The following is a 13,628-nucleotide window of genomic DNA, read 5'->3' on the forward strand; positions in this document are numbered from 1 at the left end:
CGCTGAGATTTTGTCCTGTCGTTTTAGGCCGTCAGTAAGGTAATTAGTGAGTCTGCAAAGTTTGCAAGTAGTTTTAGAGGTAGAGAAGTCAAAACTGCATTGGAGACAAACTGTTGAAATGTTACCAATCTGTATCAATTAACGACTCTGTTGGGGGGGCGTTCAAAACCCGTTCCACGTTCAAACGTACGTGAATGGAAGGGTCCGGAACCTCTGTCATGCTGTTTTTTTATTTCTACATTCATTCTTTGCCTTACCTTAAACATGCTCCATGTTCAATCCATACCCCTATAAGAGTGGTCTTATATGACCGTAAATATTTATTCATGATGCTCTGCTATAGCTAGATTTATGACCTTTCATTTATCAATGCCCATTTTAGTAACACTTGAAGTCTCAGTTTTTTTAATTTGGTTTTGATGACTGTTTCCTTCCTTGTCATATATTATTCATCTTTAGTCGTCCTTGCAAGGACTTTAGGTAATCTTTTGACAGTGCCCTTTCTACTGTACTGTATATATTTTTACTCCTTTAATTGGATCTCATCAAACCCCCGCATCCTAAGCTTCCTAAAAGGCTTTCAATCCTCTCCTTGCAAGCTAAATTTTATCCATCTTTTTCTTCCAACTTTATTTTTTTGTTATATGTTATTTGATGGTGCATTGTTTGTTATCGTCTAGTTTTTCCCCCCCCCTCCATTTTATTTTATCCTGTGGACCCTCTAGACCATCACATGCTTTCCTATGCATTGAGTCTTTTCATGAAAAATCATCTTATCTTTCTTTTAATTATTTCCTGGCGCTCTTTCTTCTCTGTTTAATGAATTTGACAGGGACAGCATCACTGATTGGAATTCAGTAGAGTTGATTCCTACAGTTTCTAGATTTCTGCTAAATTTTTGAAATTTTCACAGTATTTTGAGGCTATGACTTACTGACAAGTGTGCTTAATCATGAAATATAATTTTTATCTGAGTGAATGAATGGTCATTTTAAAAATGACAGTTTTTCTCATCTCCTCAGGTCATATCATTTCCTGAAATGGACATGACCTTGTTAATACGTAGTGGGTAATTAAGATGTATGATAACTCTGGGGTCTTTCTCTCCCACATTTATTTGGGCTCTAATTTTTGTCTTGTAAGATAAGAATTTATAGTAAATTGGTTGAGTAAAGGAAAGCATTAGTAATTCTTAAGATTGGTATCTCTAGTTTATAGGGCTGTTTTGCAGCTATATATAAAATCTATTCAGTGCCAAATATGTCATAGGACTAAAGAACCCATGATATTTAAACTTAAAGCTGATTAACCAGTGATTTAACCGTCCTTCATTGCACAGAATTATTTTAAGAGAAAATGAATTTGATTTATGGTTTTTAAGAGGATTTGCTGGTGCCATACAATAGATCAAGAAGAGGCAGGCCATTTTTTCCTCCCAAGGTGTCTTTCTATCCTAGTATGGTCTGGTCTCCCAAAATTCTGGTTGGCATTCCTGACAGTAGATTGGGGCAGACTCCTGGGTAAAGTAGATTTTAAGAGGAAAACATTGGCTTTATTTTCTGGAACCTTGCTCTCAACATCTATATAGGTAATCCAAATACAGCCAGTTCTGTGACTGATTCATAACTGATTTTCTCATTTTTGAGGCATCCAAAGAAATTTTCTGTTTAAGTATCGATGGATATGGGTCAGTTCTCTTTCATGTGATTCTTGCCGTGTGGAAGCGAATTTTAATTAATATTACGGTCTTAATGAAAATAGTTTTGCTTTGCTTTGAATGAAAATAGTTTTGCTTTGCTTGGATCAAAACCCACAAGATTCCAAAGGTCTATGGTTTCAACATTTGAGAAATAGCTTCCCAAAAGGCAATCGAGCTTCCTAGATGGAATGTCTTCCAAGATCTGAAGAGTCTTGTTGACCCTCCCTACAAGTCTTTAGGTCAAACCTTTCATTTTTTAATCACAGCACTTATGTAAGCATTGGTGAAGGGCTTTTTCCTTGCAGTGGAATTAGTGATGAAGACCCAACGTCAAGTAGCTAGGAACAGTCCCCAGGGCCGTCCACTATTACGAGAACGTATGATTTTCTCCTTTGACCAATCAGATTGGTTAGGCAATATTTTCAAAGAACCAAGGATTCCAAGTTAGACACATCTAGGATATTCCTTTCAACAGGACTAGCAAGGAAGAAAGGAAGAGACAAGGAATACAATTTCATTTTGGTTCAGGCAGGTCAACAGTGATGAAGCAGCACACAAAATCAGGGTGCTCATCACATCTGTATTTAGACTCTTACGCTTTAGGGCCAGTAGTAGGAGTTTGAGTGATTCATGATCCTTGTCACCTTAGTTTTATTTTAATTCTGCTGACTTTGAAGCAGTCTCCCTTAGGATATTGTGCAACCTGAACTTCAAAATTCAAGATAATATATGAAATGCAGTATTACCCATAAGCAATTCTCCTTGTATTTTTTATTCTCTTGTTTTTATCTATTTTTTATTTTCTAATGATTGACCTCTTCTTTCCTCTATATTTCCTGTCATCTGCTGTTACTTCTCTCAAATGAGCACCATATTCTATGGAAACTTTAATTTCAAGTCAGTGGCTCCTGAGGGCTTTTTCCTTATGAATAGGGTTCACCTTTTGAATAATAATAATGATAATAATAATTATTCTGTCATGGCAGTCTGTCAGGCACAGTAAATGCTGTTATTCTTCCTGGAATTACCCCTTTTTTACCTTCAAGATTTTTTACTTTGCAGTACAACTCTATGTTTATTTTGAGCTTTGTTACAGATAACTGTCTCACTCCCAAATGCTCCCACTGGGACTGTACAGGTTCTGTTAGTCCACTCTTGAGAATTAGCAGCCTGACTCCCTCCCAAGTTGCTATTCTAGTTACGCTGCTATAGTAGATTCACATCAACCGTGCATCTGATATCTAGGTCAGTCCCTTAGACGCCCCTGATTGGCTGTTGATAAGCCAATCACAGGGCTGGAAACTTTGTCTCTCTTGAGAGTTCACATAGGCAGGATGCATGTTCCACCTCTCTTGAGGGATGCATCTATCAAAAGTATCCCTCAGGAGAGGTGAAACATACATCCTGCTTATATGAACTCTCAAGAGAGACTGAGTTTCCTGCCCTGTTACTGGCTTATCAACAGCCAATCAGAAGCATCGTAAGGGACTGGCCTAGACATCAGATGCACGGATGCTGCGAGTCTACTATAGTAATGGGTTTGTGGTGCGGGAAGTGTGATTTTTAAAAACACTTTTCTTACAAGCCCATTACATTACTTAAAGAATTTCTTGCAGCTAATAGTTCAGCCAATACTAGAGTACAGGCAGCCCTCGGTTAACCGCGGTATCAGTTAACGGCTGGTTGGTTTTACGGGGCTTGTTTAGTGATGCTGTTAACTGGATTTTTGGTGCCGATTTCTGGTTAGTAGAGCCAATTTCTAGTTAACCGCAGCGCCATTCTCTGGTTTTCGGCAGTAACATTCGGTTAGCGGTGCCGTTAACCAGGTTTTTAGTGCTGTTACCATTGATTTTCAGTTAGCGGTGTCGTTAACCAGGTTTTTAGTGCTGTTATCGCTGATTTTCGGTTAACGGCGACTTTCGGTCAGCAGCATCAGCTGGGAACAGAACCCCCACTGTTAACCGAGGGCTGCCTGTAGTACATACACGGGTCTTCTGACTGCTACAGACCTCTTGTATTTCAGAAGACTTATGTGTCTGGGATTTTGGTTTGATGTATGAAATGGGGTGTAAGTAATGAGTTTGTTTCTTTAATATTACGTATAACTAATAGGTTTGTATACAAAATAGCTCGTTTTTTAAAGTTATATATTTTAAACTGCAAGTAGCAGTGCATTTATTTTTCCATCCTCTTTTTTACTATCTGGTTTGGGTTTTTATTTATTTTCTGCCTTCTCATCTTTTGTTTGCAAAGGGTGATGGTGTATGTTTAATTTTATATGTACTAAGTGGGTGTGCTGGCTTGAGTTGTGCTACCCATTTCATTTCAACTTTGTTGAAATGAAAGATTTTGTTTGCACATGTGTTTGATTATGAATTGTTACTGTGTAAGTGATGTATAACTGAATGGCTTATGACAAATGAACTTATGTATTGCATTAATGGTTTTTTGATGTCAGTATAGTCTTGTGTCACCTTTGAGTTTTGGTATTGAATAACATGAACTTATTTTTTTTTATTCTTTTCTGTAGGGTTTTAACACCATACGAAGCCAAGAGCCTGGTAGCATTATTATATTCAGAAGATAAGGATATAGTGAGAAAAAGTCTTGTAACTATTGCCAACTGTGCTGCGTTTAGTGTTAATCTTGTAAGTATAACCTGTCTTTATGTTTAGTTTCTAAAATTATTATACTAAGGCTCATGTGTTTTTGTGAATTACAAACATTTTCATTTACCCATGCCACTTTGCCTTTTGTGCTGAGAATATGTCTTGTTGCTATATATTGAAAACGAAACGAAGAGGTATAAAAGTTTTACTAAATTTAGGATGAGATCTTTGGATGGGATGAGAGCCTCCAGTTTATCAATGAAAAGTGTTTACTTCTTGTTTTAATTTGTTTTGTATGGATAGTAAACCCTTCAAGGGACCTATTTTTTTAACATGATGTGTCAGAGATTCCAGTGATTTTATTTGTAATTAATTGAAAAAGATATGTTGCACAGACACGAGAAATCTGAACTTCAACATAAAATGATTATTGTATGTAAAATAGTGATTTGTAAAAACTCAATTTGAGACTGTTTATGGTCATTAACGAGTTATCTCGTACATATTGTATCTACCTATTTTGGTCTATCACAAGATATCTCATATGCTTAGTTTTAGTAATTTTGAAAAAAGGCATTGAATAAAAAATATGTTCATGCTTGCTAACTTTATTTTTTCACTTAATTTTAATTAGCAAAATTGTCCTCGATGTATCATATACGTAATAGTCAAGGGATTAGGTTACCAAAGACATGACATCAACAGAATAAATAAATATTTTAACATATAAACAGTCTAAGATGACAAATAAAATAACCGAACCTAAGTAAAAACTTGGGAAAAACATATAAAACAAACGAATGAACTCTCAAGATTGCCGGTTATTCGACAGTTTCTTGAAAAGTTTAGATCGATTGATTCTCTCTCTCTCTCTCTCTCTCTCTCTCTCTCTCTCTCTCTCTCTCTCTCTCTCTCTCTCTCTCTCTCTCTCAAACACATCTGCTTCTCTGTTAATCACTTTTACTAGTCATTTTAATCAAAACCTTTATCAACAATAGAAAAAAAATAAATGATCAAATGTCAAAAGTTAGTCAAAGCAAGTTAACCTAGAAAAAAGTTCTTACTTCATGTTCAACAATGACAGATTTCAAGTTGTTGACTACTGCCAAAATGGAAGTTGCTCCTTCCTTCGTCTTTAACTTAAGGGCAAGCTTTTTAGTTTCGAGAAAAGAGGTCTTCCTCTTTGGCTTCTAAGCAGATGCATACATGATGTGGATGATTAGAATACACCTTGTAGATCTGAATAATATGTATGGCGATGATAATGATACCGATCATTTCATTCATACATACTGCGCTATGATATCACAGATGAAAAAAAAAATGCGTGAGGCGAAGCCTTCCTTCTTAGCTAATGGCTGAGCAGAAGCCTTCAGAATATAAACTGCGCTATGACGTCACAAATGCTTGAGGCAGAGCCTTCCGTCTTAGCTAAGGCTGAGTAGTTAATATTTCTCTTGCATCCCCTGTAGGAATAATATTGTTTTTTTTTTCCTCTAAGCATTCCCCCCCACCCCTTCTCTCAGATACTAACAAACCCCCAAACCCCCCCCCCCCCCCCCCCCCAAGCCCCCCCCCCCCCCCCCCAACCTAAAATACTTGAAAAGACAAATAGATTTGATACGGTTTGCGGCACGTGACTCGCAGACTTTGAACAGCTTCACAGACACCGAAAATCGATTTTTAGAATTAGCGACTGCATAAAAGGGGAATCGCACAATTCAAACACGCATAATTCGAGACTGGACTGTATTTATTTATTTTTTTGTTAATTAAACTGTAATTACTTTAGTTTAAAAAGTCAAAATATCCCTTCTGTTACAGTGAAATGTAAGCAAGTACCATTCTATTTCAGGATTTTTTACGAGAAGTAGGTTGCATTCATCGGCTCACAACCCTGCTGAACGACACAGATGTTCGGTTACCAGCTGTCCAAACACTGGGAAATGTAGTGTTATCGGAAGAAAATATTAGACAAGCCAAGGTAAGGCGTTGATTCTATTCCTTTTTATCTTTATGCTGTATCTTGCGCTTTCTCTGTCATCTCTTCATGACAGTTTTCATGTTTGATACAATATAAGGAGAATAAGAAACAAAATGTGCCGTCAAAACAAGTCTTGCTTAATTATGTTCACTGATATGGAGATATGGGAGACTTATATTGTGTATCTTCATTTGTTACCTATACTGTACAGACACCACCTTACTTACGCATGAGTTGCGTTCCAGGCGGTCGTTCATATGTTGAATTGTTCATAAGTTGGTTACTTTACTCGTCACGCTGACGTATGGAAAATCAATACAGCCCTGTACTGTAGGTTTATTCATCCTAAAACACAATACACTGCATATACAGTATACTGTATGTGCAGAGTGGGCACACAGAACAAAATTTGAACTTAAAGTGTGACAAAGGGGAGAATTCCGAACATAATTTTAATTTGCGGTTCTGTTTGTTTGTATCTCTTGATGTTCATAAGTAGTGTGGTGTCTGTACCTATATTGACATGTCTATAAGATTTCTTCCTTTGTTTCACCACAAACCCATTACAGTAGGTTCGTTAGACTGGCATTGTTGGTACTGATTTTGCGCTGGACTATCAAAATGCTGCATCTGCAGGTGCTTATTGAGAAATGTTTTTAAACTATGATAAAACATATGTCAGACAAAGCGTAATGTTATGCCTTAAGGTTGTTCGTTATTCTTTTATAGAATAACTGATCGAAAGCGTTTTTGACTTAGCAAAGGCTAGCTTACTGTTTTCCTTCAGTTAGGCCTAACCTATCTTTATCTGTCTACAGCAGTATTGCATTAGGAATTACATAATCATTTACTACTGCAGTATTGCATTAGGAATTACATAATAATTTACTATAACCAAATAAAACTATGTTAAATACAGTACATGTACTACTGTAGTTACTTCTTGATATTAGGATATGTACTTGGTATCAACTCCCTCACGAGTATACTTATACAATAAGCTCCTTTTTATCTGCGCTAAGAGATCAAAGGGAGTTGCAGACATTTGTGAAGCGCTTAGTCTAAACTAAGCTATTCCAAACACCTATGCTAAACGTGCCATATTCCTAGCCTATCATATATGAACAAAAATTACATAGGTAAAGATTTAATTTAATGAATAAAATCTAAATAAATTAGGTCACCGGTATGGTATAAACTACTTCATGATCATAATAACAGCAAAACCTACAGAATTCTCAGAAAAACAACAGAATTGCAGTTTCATAAGTCAATTGAAACTATTTTACATGAATTACACCCACAGATACCAACAGTGTAGCAATCTTTGAGACCTGCATCTTGATGCACAAATTACGTATCATCACACACACACACACACACACAAGTGGTACAAAGAAACTATTTATATTTATGTGTATAGGTATGTATAGAATTAAATGTAATAAATAGTGTGTACATATAGCAACAAATGCACAAAGATTAGAGAAATAAATTTTAAAATAAGCTACTCCATTTTGATAATGTACCATATCTATGGTCCCCATTTGATCAGGTAAGCATGATATAAAATAGATGCTAGGGTTAGTTGTATATAAAGGGAACCTTTCTGCTCTACAGTACTCTTGGTGGAAATTTGTCTGGTGATAGAAGTTCACTCTCGATGTGGTTCAGAAGTCACGTAAAGCTGTTGGTCCCGTTGCTGAATAACCACTGGTTCCATGCAATGTAAAAACACCATACAAACAAACAAAAAAACAAACTGATGGAAATTTGACTTTACTGTCTTATGTGAATGCTGGTGCAGACTCATTAACAGCCCTTGTACTGTATATACATACACTCAGCAGTGTATGGTATGAATGCATGAAAGAAAGGCAGTGGAGTAAGTTTCAAACAAGACCTGAATATATTATTCTTGTACTGGATTAATTCAACCCATTCTCTCTCTCCTCATTTTTACTCTTCGTACTGCAGGCAGTGTTTTGACACACATTCAAAATGTATTTCAACAATTCATGGTAGTATTCATAAATATAAATAAGCACAGCAGAATTGCATCTTAAAGTTACGTAAACACACATTCTCTCTCTCTCTCTCTCTCTCCTCTCTCTCTCTCTCTCTGTGTGTGTGTGTGTGTGTGTGTGTGTGTGTATGAGTATGTGAGTAGTAAGTCCACATGCAAGTTTCCCTCCACCCCCACCAAAGTCCTGTGACTTTTACCCTGTTTCCTCATCAAACCACATCATCATCAATAAGCCAACTAGCACTAAGACATAAATATTAAGCCAGGCAGCATATGCACAGTACTAAGTGACTTTGCCTGGCTGGGCAAAGGTTATTGTTTACCCTTCAACCCCAGAGCAATTGTCTTTATAATGAATTACAACTTGATCTTGAGGCATCTGCAAATCAGTGGTTTTCTCTCCTGTGATTATGTTTAGTATTTAAATGAGTATGCCTATTTGCATTGATGAATGTTTATATATATATATATATATATATATATATATATATATATCTATATATATATAGTATACACCTGCATACTGTTTGATATATTTTTGTACACTGAATTCATCTATATTTGTGGTCGTCACCTCATTTACTTCATTTAAGTATTTTTTTTATACTGTTCACATGAGATTCCTTATATCTTTTGTACAGAGTTAACCTGTCATTTTGCTGTATAATGACAAGGGTTATATTGTGGTCCCACCTTGTCCAGAGGCTTCTTTAAAACCTGGTAGGACTGACATATTACAATTACAAAAGGTGTATTTTTCCACTCGTTTTGTCAAATGCTATTTCTACTGTATATTTTTTGCTATGAAACAGAGTTAATAGCTTAAATCTCTGATAGTTTTATGCTGACAACTGTAATTGCTGGATTTTCCAATGATGATTACCAAGTGGTTAACCCACTTTCCTCAATGCCACAGTTTTATTATCGAGTTGAATATTGAACTTAGATACACTATAAAAAAAAACAGGTCATGATGCTCTTCATATGGCATAGGGGAGAGATCAGTTGATAGAGAGAGAGAGAGTATTAAATCCTCTAGCACATCCCCTTGAAAGAGTCAGACTACTTTAGGAATGTTGAATTTCAGATATAGAAAATGGAATCTTGCAGGTCTATATATATTTATGCTGTACCCCCAGAAGGACTTCAAGGCCAGACCAGAATGTAGTCAATGTACCATTACACACTTCATTTACCATAAAATGTATTTCAGGGGCTTCTCTGCAGCTGTGAAGACATCATTCTTCCCTATAAGATAGGTTAAGCATCGCCTAACCACTTTGTCTGCTTCTAACTTCAATACAATCTCCTCACTAATGGTCCTTCCTACTCTGGTGAAGAACATACACAAAAAGATAAGCAACTTTTTTTATCCTTTTGCTTAAATATCCACATGATCTTTGCAATAAAGGCTGTCTTAGCAGCTGAAAGCAGATCTGGATGCTGGCTGTAGGGATTTTTCTCGAACATACGATAGGACTCAGCATTTGAAGCATACGTACAAACAGTCTAAGCTCATGCAGGGAAATGGGAAAAATCTCTTTTAATTGGAAGTCTGATTTGAAATGTAGGACTTGAACTACCCAAGGATACTTTGGTCCTTGTTCCTGAGAGGCCAGTACCTAAGGATGGATGGTAGGAAGATAACAAATATAAAGAAACAAAGTATGGCTGTCCGTTTACTTACTGGGAGGAGTTTCAACATGTCCAAAGTAAAATCTATAGAAGAAACAGAGGTAAGGATCACTTGTCTTGGATGGGAGGAGTTGTATGTAGTTGCCTCGTACTCAGACACCGCATGGGATAGTCTTAAAAAGTTCGAGTCATGGAAGGGGTAGTGGCTCATTCAGATGTTAGAACTTCTACTAATCAAGAGTGTAAGGTAAGAAGTTTAGCAGGTGAAAGAAAGCAGTAAGCCAGCAGCATAAGTGAAAGAGGGTTAGCAGTGTTATTATCTTTATCTACTGTGAGAGGCACTAGGCAAGGAATCATGACCAGCCACTAGAGAACAGCTGAGTGATAGTAGAGCAGCCATAAGAACTGTGGAACACTAGTAGATCAGCTAGCTAGTAGAATGGTAGAATGCCAGAAGAATGGAGGAGCATTAGATGAGAACTCATAGAAGGTTCAGAAGTGTAGACCATTAAGATAAAATAGTAGAAGGTCAGGAGATCATTAATCGGAATTTCAGGGTGTCAGTAGAATGATCAGTAGAATGTCAGACTTCAGTAGAAAAATATGTGAAAATATGGAACACTAAGAGTGGTTGAATATCATAGAATGGTGGAACACCAGTAGATCAGTGAAAAGAGCAGCCTGTAGAACAGTCAGAACAGTAACTTGTTACAACAGTTGCAGGCAGAACTCCCCAGAAAAATGGTCAATACAGAGGTAAAAACATCAGTAGAAGAGGCGATAACTAGTATGACAGGTGAGCACCAGCAAACTAATCATTGAAAGAGTAATAGAAGAATGAGTAGATTGATCTGTAAAACATTAGTAAAGGTCAAATAAAGTAGTCAGTAGAGCTTTGAAACACCTGTAGAAGAAGCCATTAGAATGCTGGAACACCAATAAGATGGCTGGTAGAACATGAACTCTAGTATAGTACTTTTGAACCCTAGTAGAATGACAGATGAGCAGTAAAATGGTAGCAGTCCAGTGGAGAAGGCAATAGAGCACCAGTAGAATAGTAAAGCACCAGTAGAGTTAGTTGACAGAAGAAACTACTAGAACAAGCCTTCAAATAATAAATGAATGGAAAACCAGGATAATGACCAAGCATCTGACATTGTAACTCATCTCTAGAGAACAGGTACAAAAATGAATATAGTGTTTCCACCTTATTTGTAAGATGACAATTCATCTCAGAATAATCTTACAAGGTAAGGAAGAGAAATAATTTCATGAGATTCATCAGTTCCTTTGGCTGGCTCTTGACTGCTGGGTTGATGTGGAGAAAGGGAAGAAGAAATATAAGGACAAAATTTTGTACTTGGTGTCATCAAGATTTTTGTAGCAGCAGAAGAAATAAATAAGAAGTGAGATGAAGCAACAGCTGGAAACTAATATGCAGGCACAAATTGAAACAGTTGGTTATTAAAGGGAAAGTGGTTTGAAGAGTACATAATTTATTGATATATGAAAACTGTCATTGCAAAAACTATGCTAATTGATGTCAGAAATATGTTCTAAATGATTTAACACAATAAAAAATGTATCAAAGAATTATACACATCACATTTAATTGGTATAAAAGAATTTAAAAATACCTCCACTCTGATATGAAATTGTATAGAAGATAGTAATAATACAGTAAAAACTGTCCTCAACATATACATTGAAGAAACTAGCCCCCTCAAAAAACCTAATAAGTGATACCACTTGGTTTATAATGCATATCATTTTCACTGTTAAGGTTAAGAACCTGAAGAGATGGGGTGACATGAAGCACACCCATCCTGCCTACTGCCTACCAGAAGAAATTTGAGTGACTTCAAACAGTTCTAAGTTTAATTTGTTCCAACATACTCTTTTCTGTACTTGTGATTATCTATGGCTTTTGCCACATAATCCTACAAGATGATTCAGCTCCTCTTAGAAAAAAGAAAATTGGTAATCAGTCTGTTGTGCTGCACATGGGGCCAGGATCCTATTCTCTTAACCAGCATTACAAATTATCTCATTGTTTGTATGTCTCTGATAGAATCTAATAAACTTTGGAGGTGCTCTGTGATGCAATACACAGGTTGGTAGACTTATACTCAGTAGGTTCTTTGGTGGCATGTTGGCTGGTATTTCCTTCTTCAGGTGAGTTTCCTGACTGTAGAGTCTTCTTTATGTCATTGACCATCCTACCATTTATCCATATTAGTTTTCTATGACACTAATTCCCCATTAGCATTCCCTCTATTTCACACTGAATTGATTAGAGCCGTCCTTTCGCTACATCCCTGTGGCTGTATGGGACTCCCAACCCATGGTATTCCTTGGTAGGTCTGAAGCACAAGCCTCTTCGAGTTAGTTTTACATATCGAAATTAATTTTTGGTGGACACAAGTCCCTGTATATCTGTTCAGACACAAATTTTGATGCCTAAGAGCAGTCCCAAGGAATTTTTATATGGATTTTACAAATTTCAAATAGCCAATGCTGTCATTTTTAGCAGTGCAATCCTTCCTTCCTGATTTGAGATTTGGCCTTTGTACAAGTGATGGGTTTGTGATGAAATAAAAGTTCAGTAGTTTTAAAGAAAAAAAAGAAAGGTCTAAAGATAGTGTTCATCACATTTCAGTGACTAGGAGCAGTGTATACTACTTGTATTTACTGGTTAATAGCAAATGACATTAATCTTCTACAAGGCTTGTACAAACAGTATGTTGATATTTTCATACAAAGTCATCACTTATAATGTGAATTCCTTCCTTCAAACCCCACTATAATTCATCACTGGCATAGTTTAGACACCTTGAATGAGATATGAAGTTGTTTGGGACCCTTGGATCTGCCCATACATCAACAGTATTACTGGCTGACTGTAGTTTTCATCCTTTCTTTGACTTGAAAGTGGGACTGAAGTGCCTGAGATGGATTTGTGGCATATGAAAGAGTTAATTTTCAATGATAAGTTTGTATGAAAAAGTTCTATATGGCTGTTCAAAACAAAAAATCCTTGAATCAAAAAAAGGAAACCAGTCATCATATTCAGAATTTCACAGTCAGCATCATATTCCTGGTTATTCTGAAGAATGCTGTAAAGTAATGGCAAGACTGGCATTCAAAATGAAAGTTGAAATTGAAAAGTGGCATATCCCTTTCAGTAACTGGGAATGGAGTCTAGGTATAGCTTACAATTATCACACAAAAGCCGTCAAGAAGTTGCCCACACAATGCATGTAAAGTAATGATATCACCAGCATGTTCTAAAGGGTCCACAATAATACAAAGTGTAAAAAGTCCGTGTATAAGTCTTCAAAATTATACACGGACTTTTTACACTTTGTATTATTGTGGACCCTTTAGAACATTATATATACTCTCGTGATAGAGAGTTTTTCCCTATCACCAGCATTGTATGGGTGGAAAGGTAGTGGCTGAATCAGTACAGGAGTTCAGAAGAGGGACATTGTTATGGAAAAGAGATGTTTCTAAAAACCAAAATAAATGGAACTGCAGATGCCTAATAAAGACCATTATAAAAGTGATGTGCTATAGACAAGGAACTAAAGCATACTTTCTCAAGATAGGAATTAGAAATTGGAAAATCAGTCTTGCATATTTATCAAGATAAGCAGTACAGTACAAAAGTTA

General features: G+C 36.4%; 1 protein-coding gene across 4 annotated transcripts in view; it reads left to right on the top strand.

The window, feature by feature from the left end:
- LOC135221120 (uncharacterized) overlaps positions 1-13,628 on the top strand; it is an 84,000-nt gene that overhangs the window by 42,344 nt on the left and 28,028 nt on the right. For all 4 annotated transcript variants that reach the window (XM_064258938.1, XM_064258937.1, XM_064258940.1 and 1 more), the window contains 2 exons: positions 4,230-4,347; positions 6,164-6,292. In XM_064258938.1, coding sequence (XP_064115008.1) covers positions 4,230-4,347; positions 6,164-6,292 — 247 coding nt within the window. The remainder of the gene's footprint in view (positions 1-4,229; positions 4,348-6,163; positions 6,293-13,628) is intronic.

This window comes from Macrobrachium nipponense, chromosome 2, assembly GCF_015104395.2.
Source record: "Macrobrachium nipponense isolate FS-2020 chromosome 2, ASM1510439v2, whole genome shotgun sequence".
NCBI lineage: Eukaryota > Metazoa > Arthropoda > Malacostraca > Decapoda > Palaemonidae > Macrobrachium > Macrobrachium nipponense.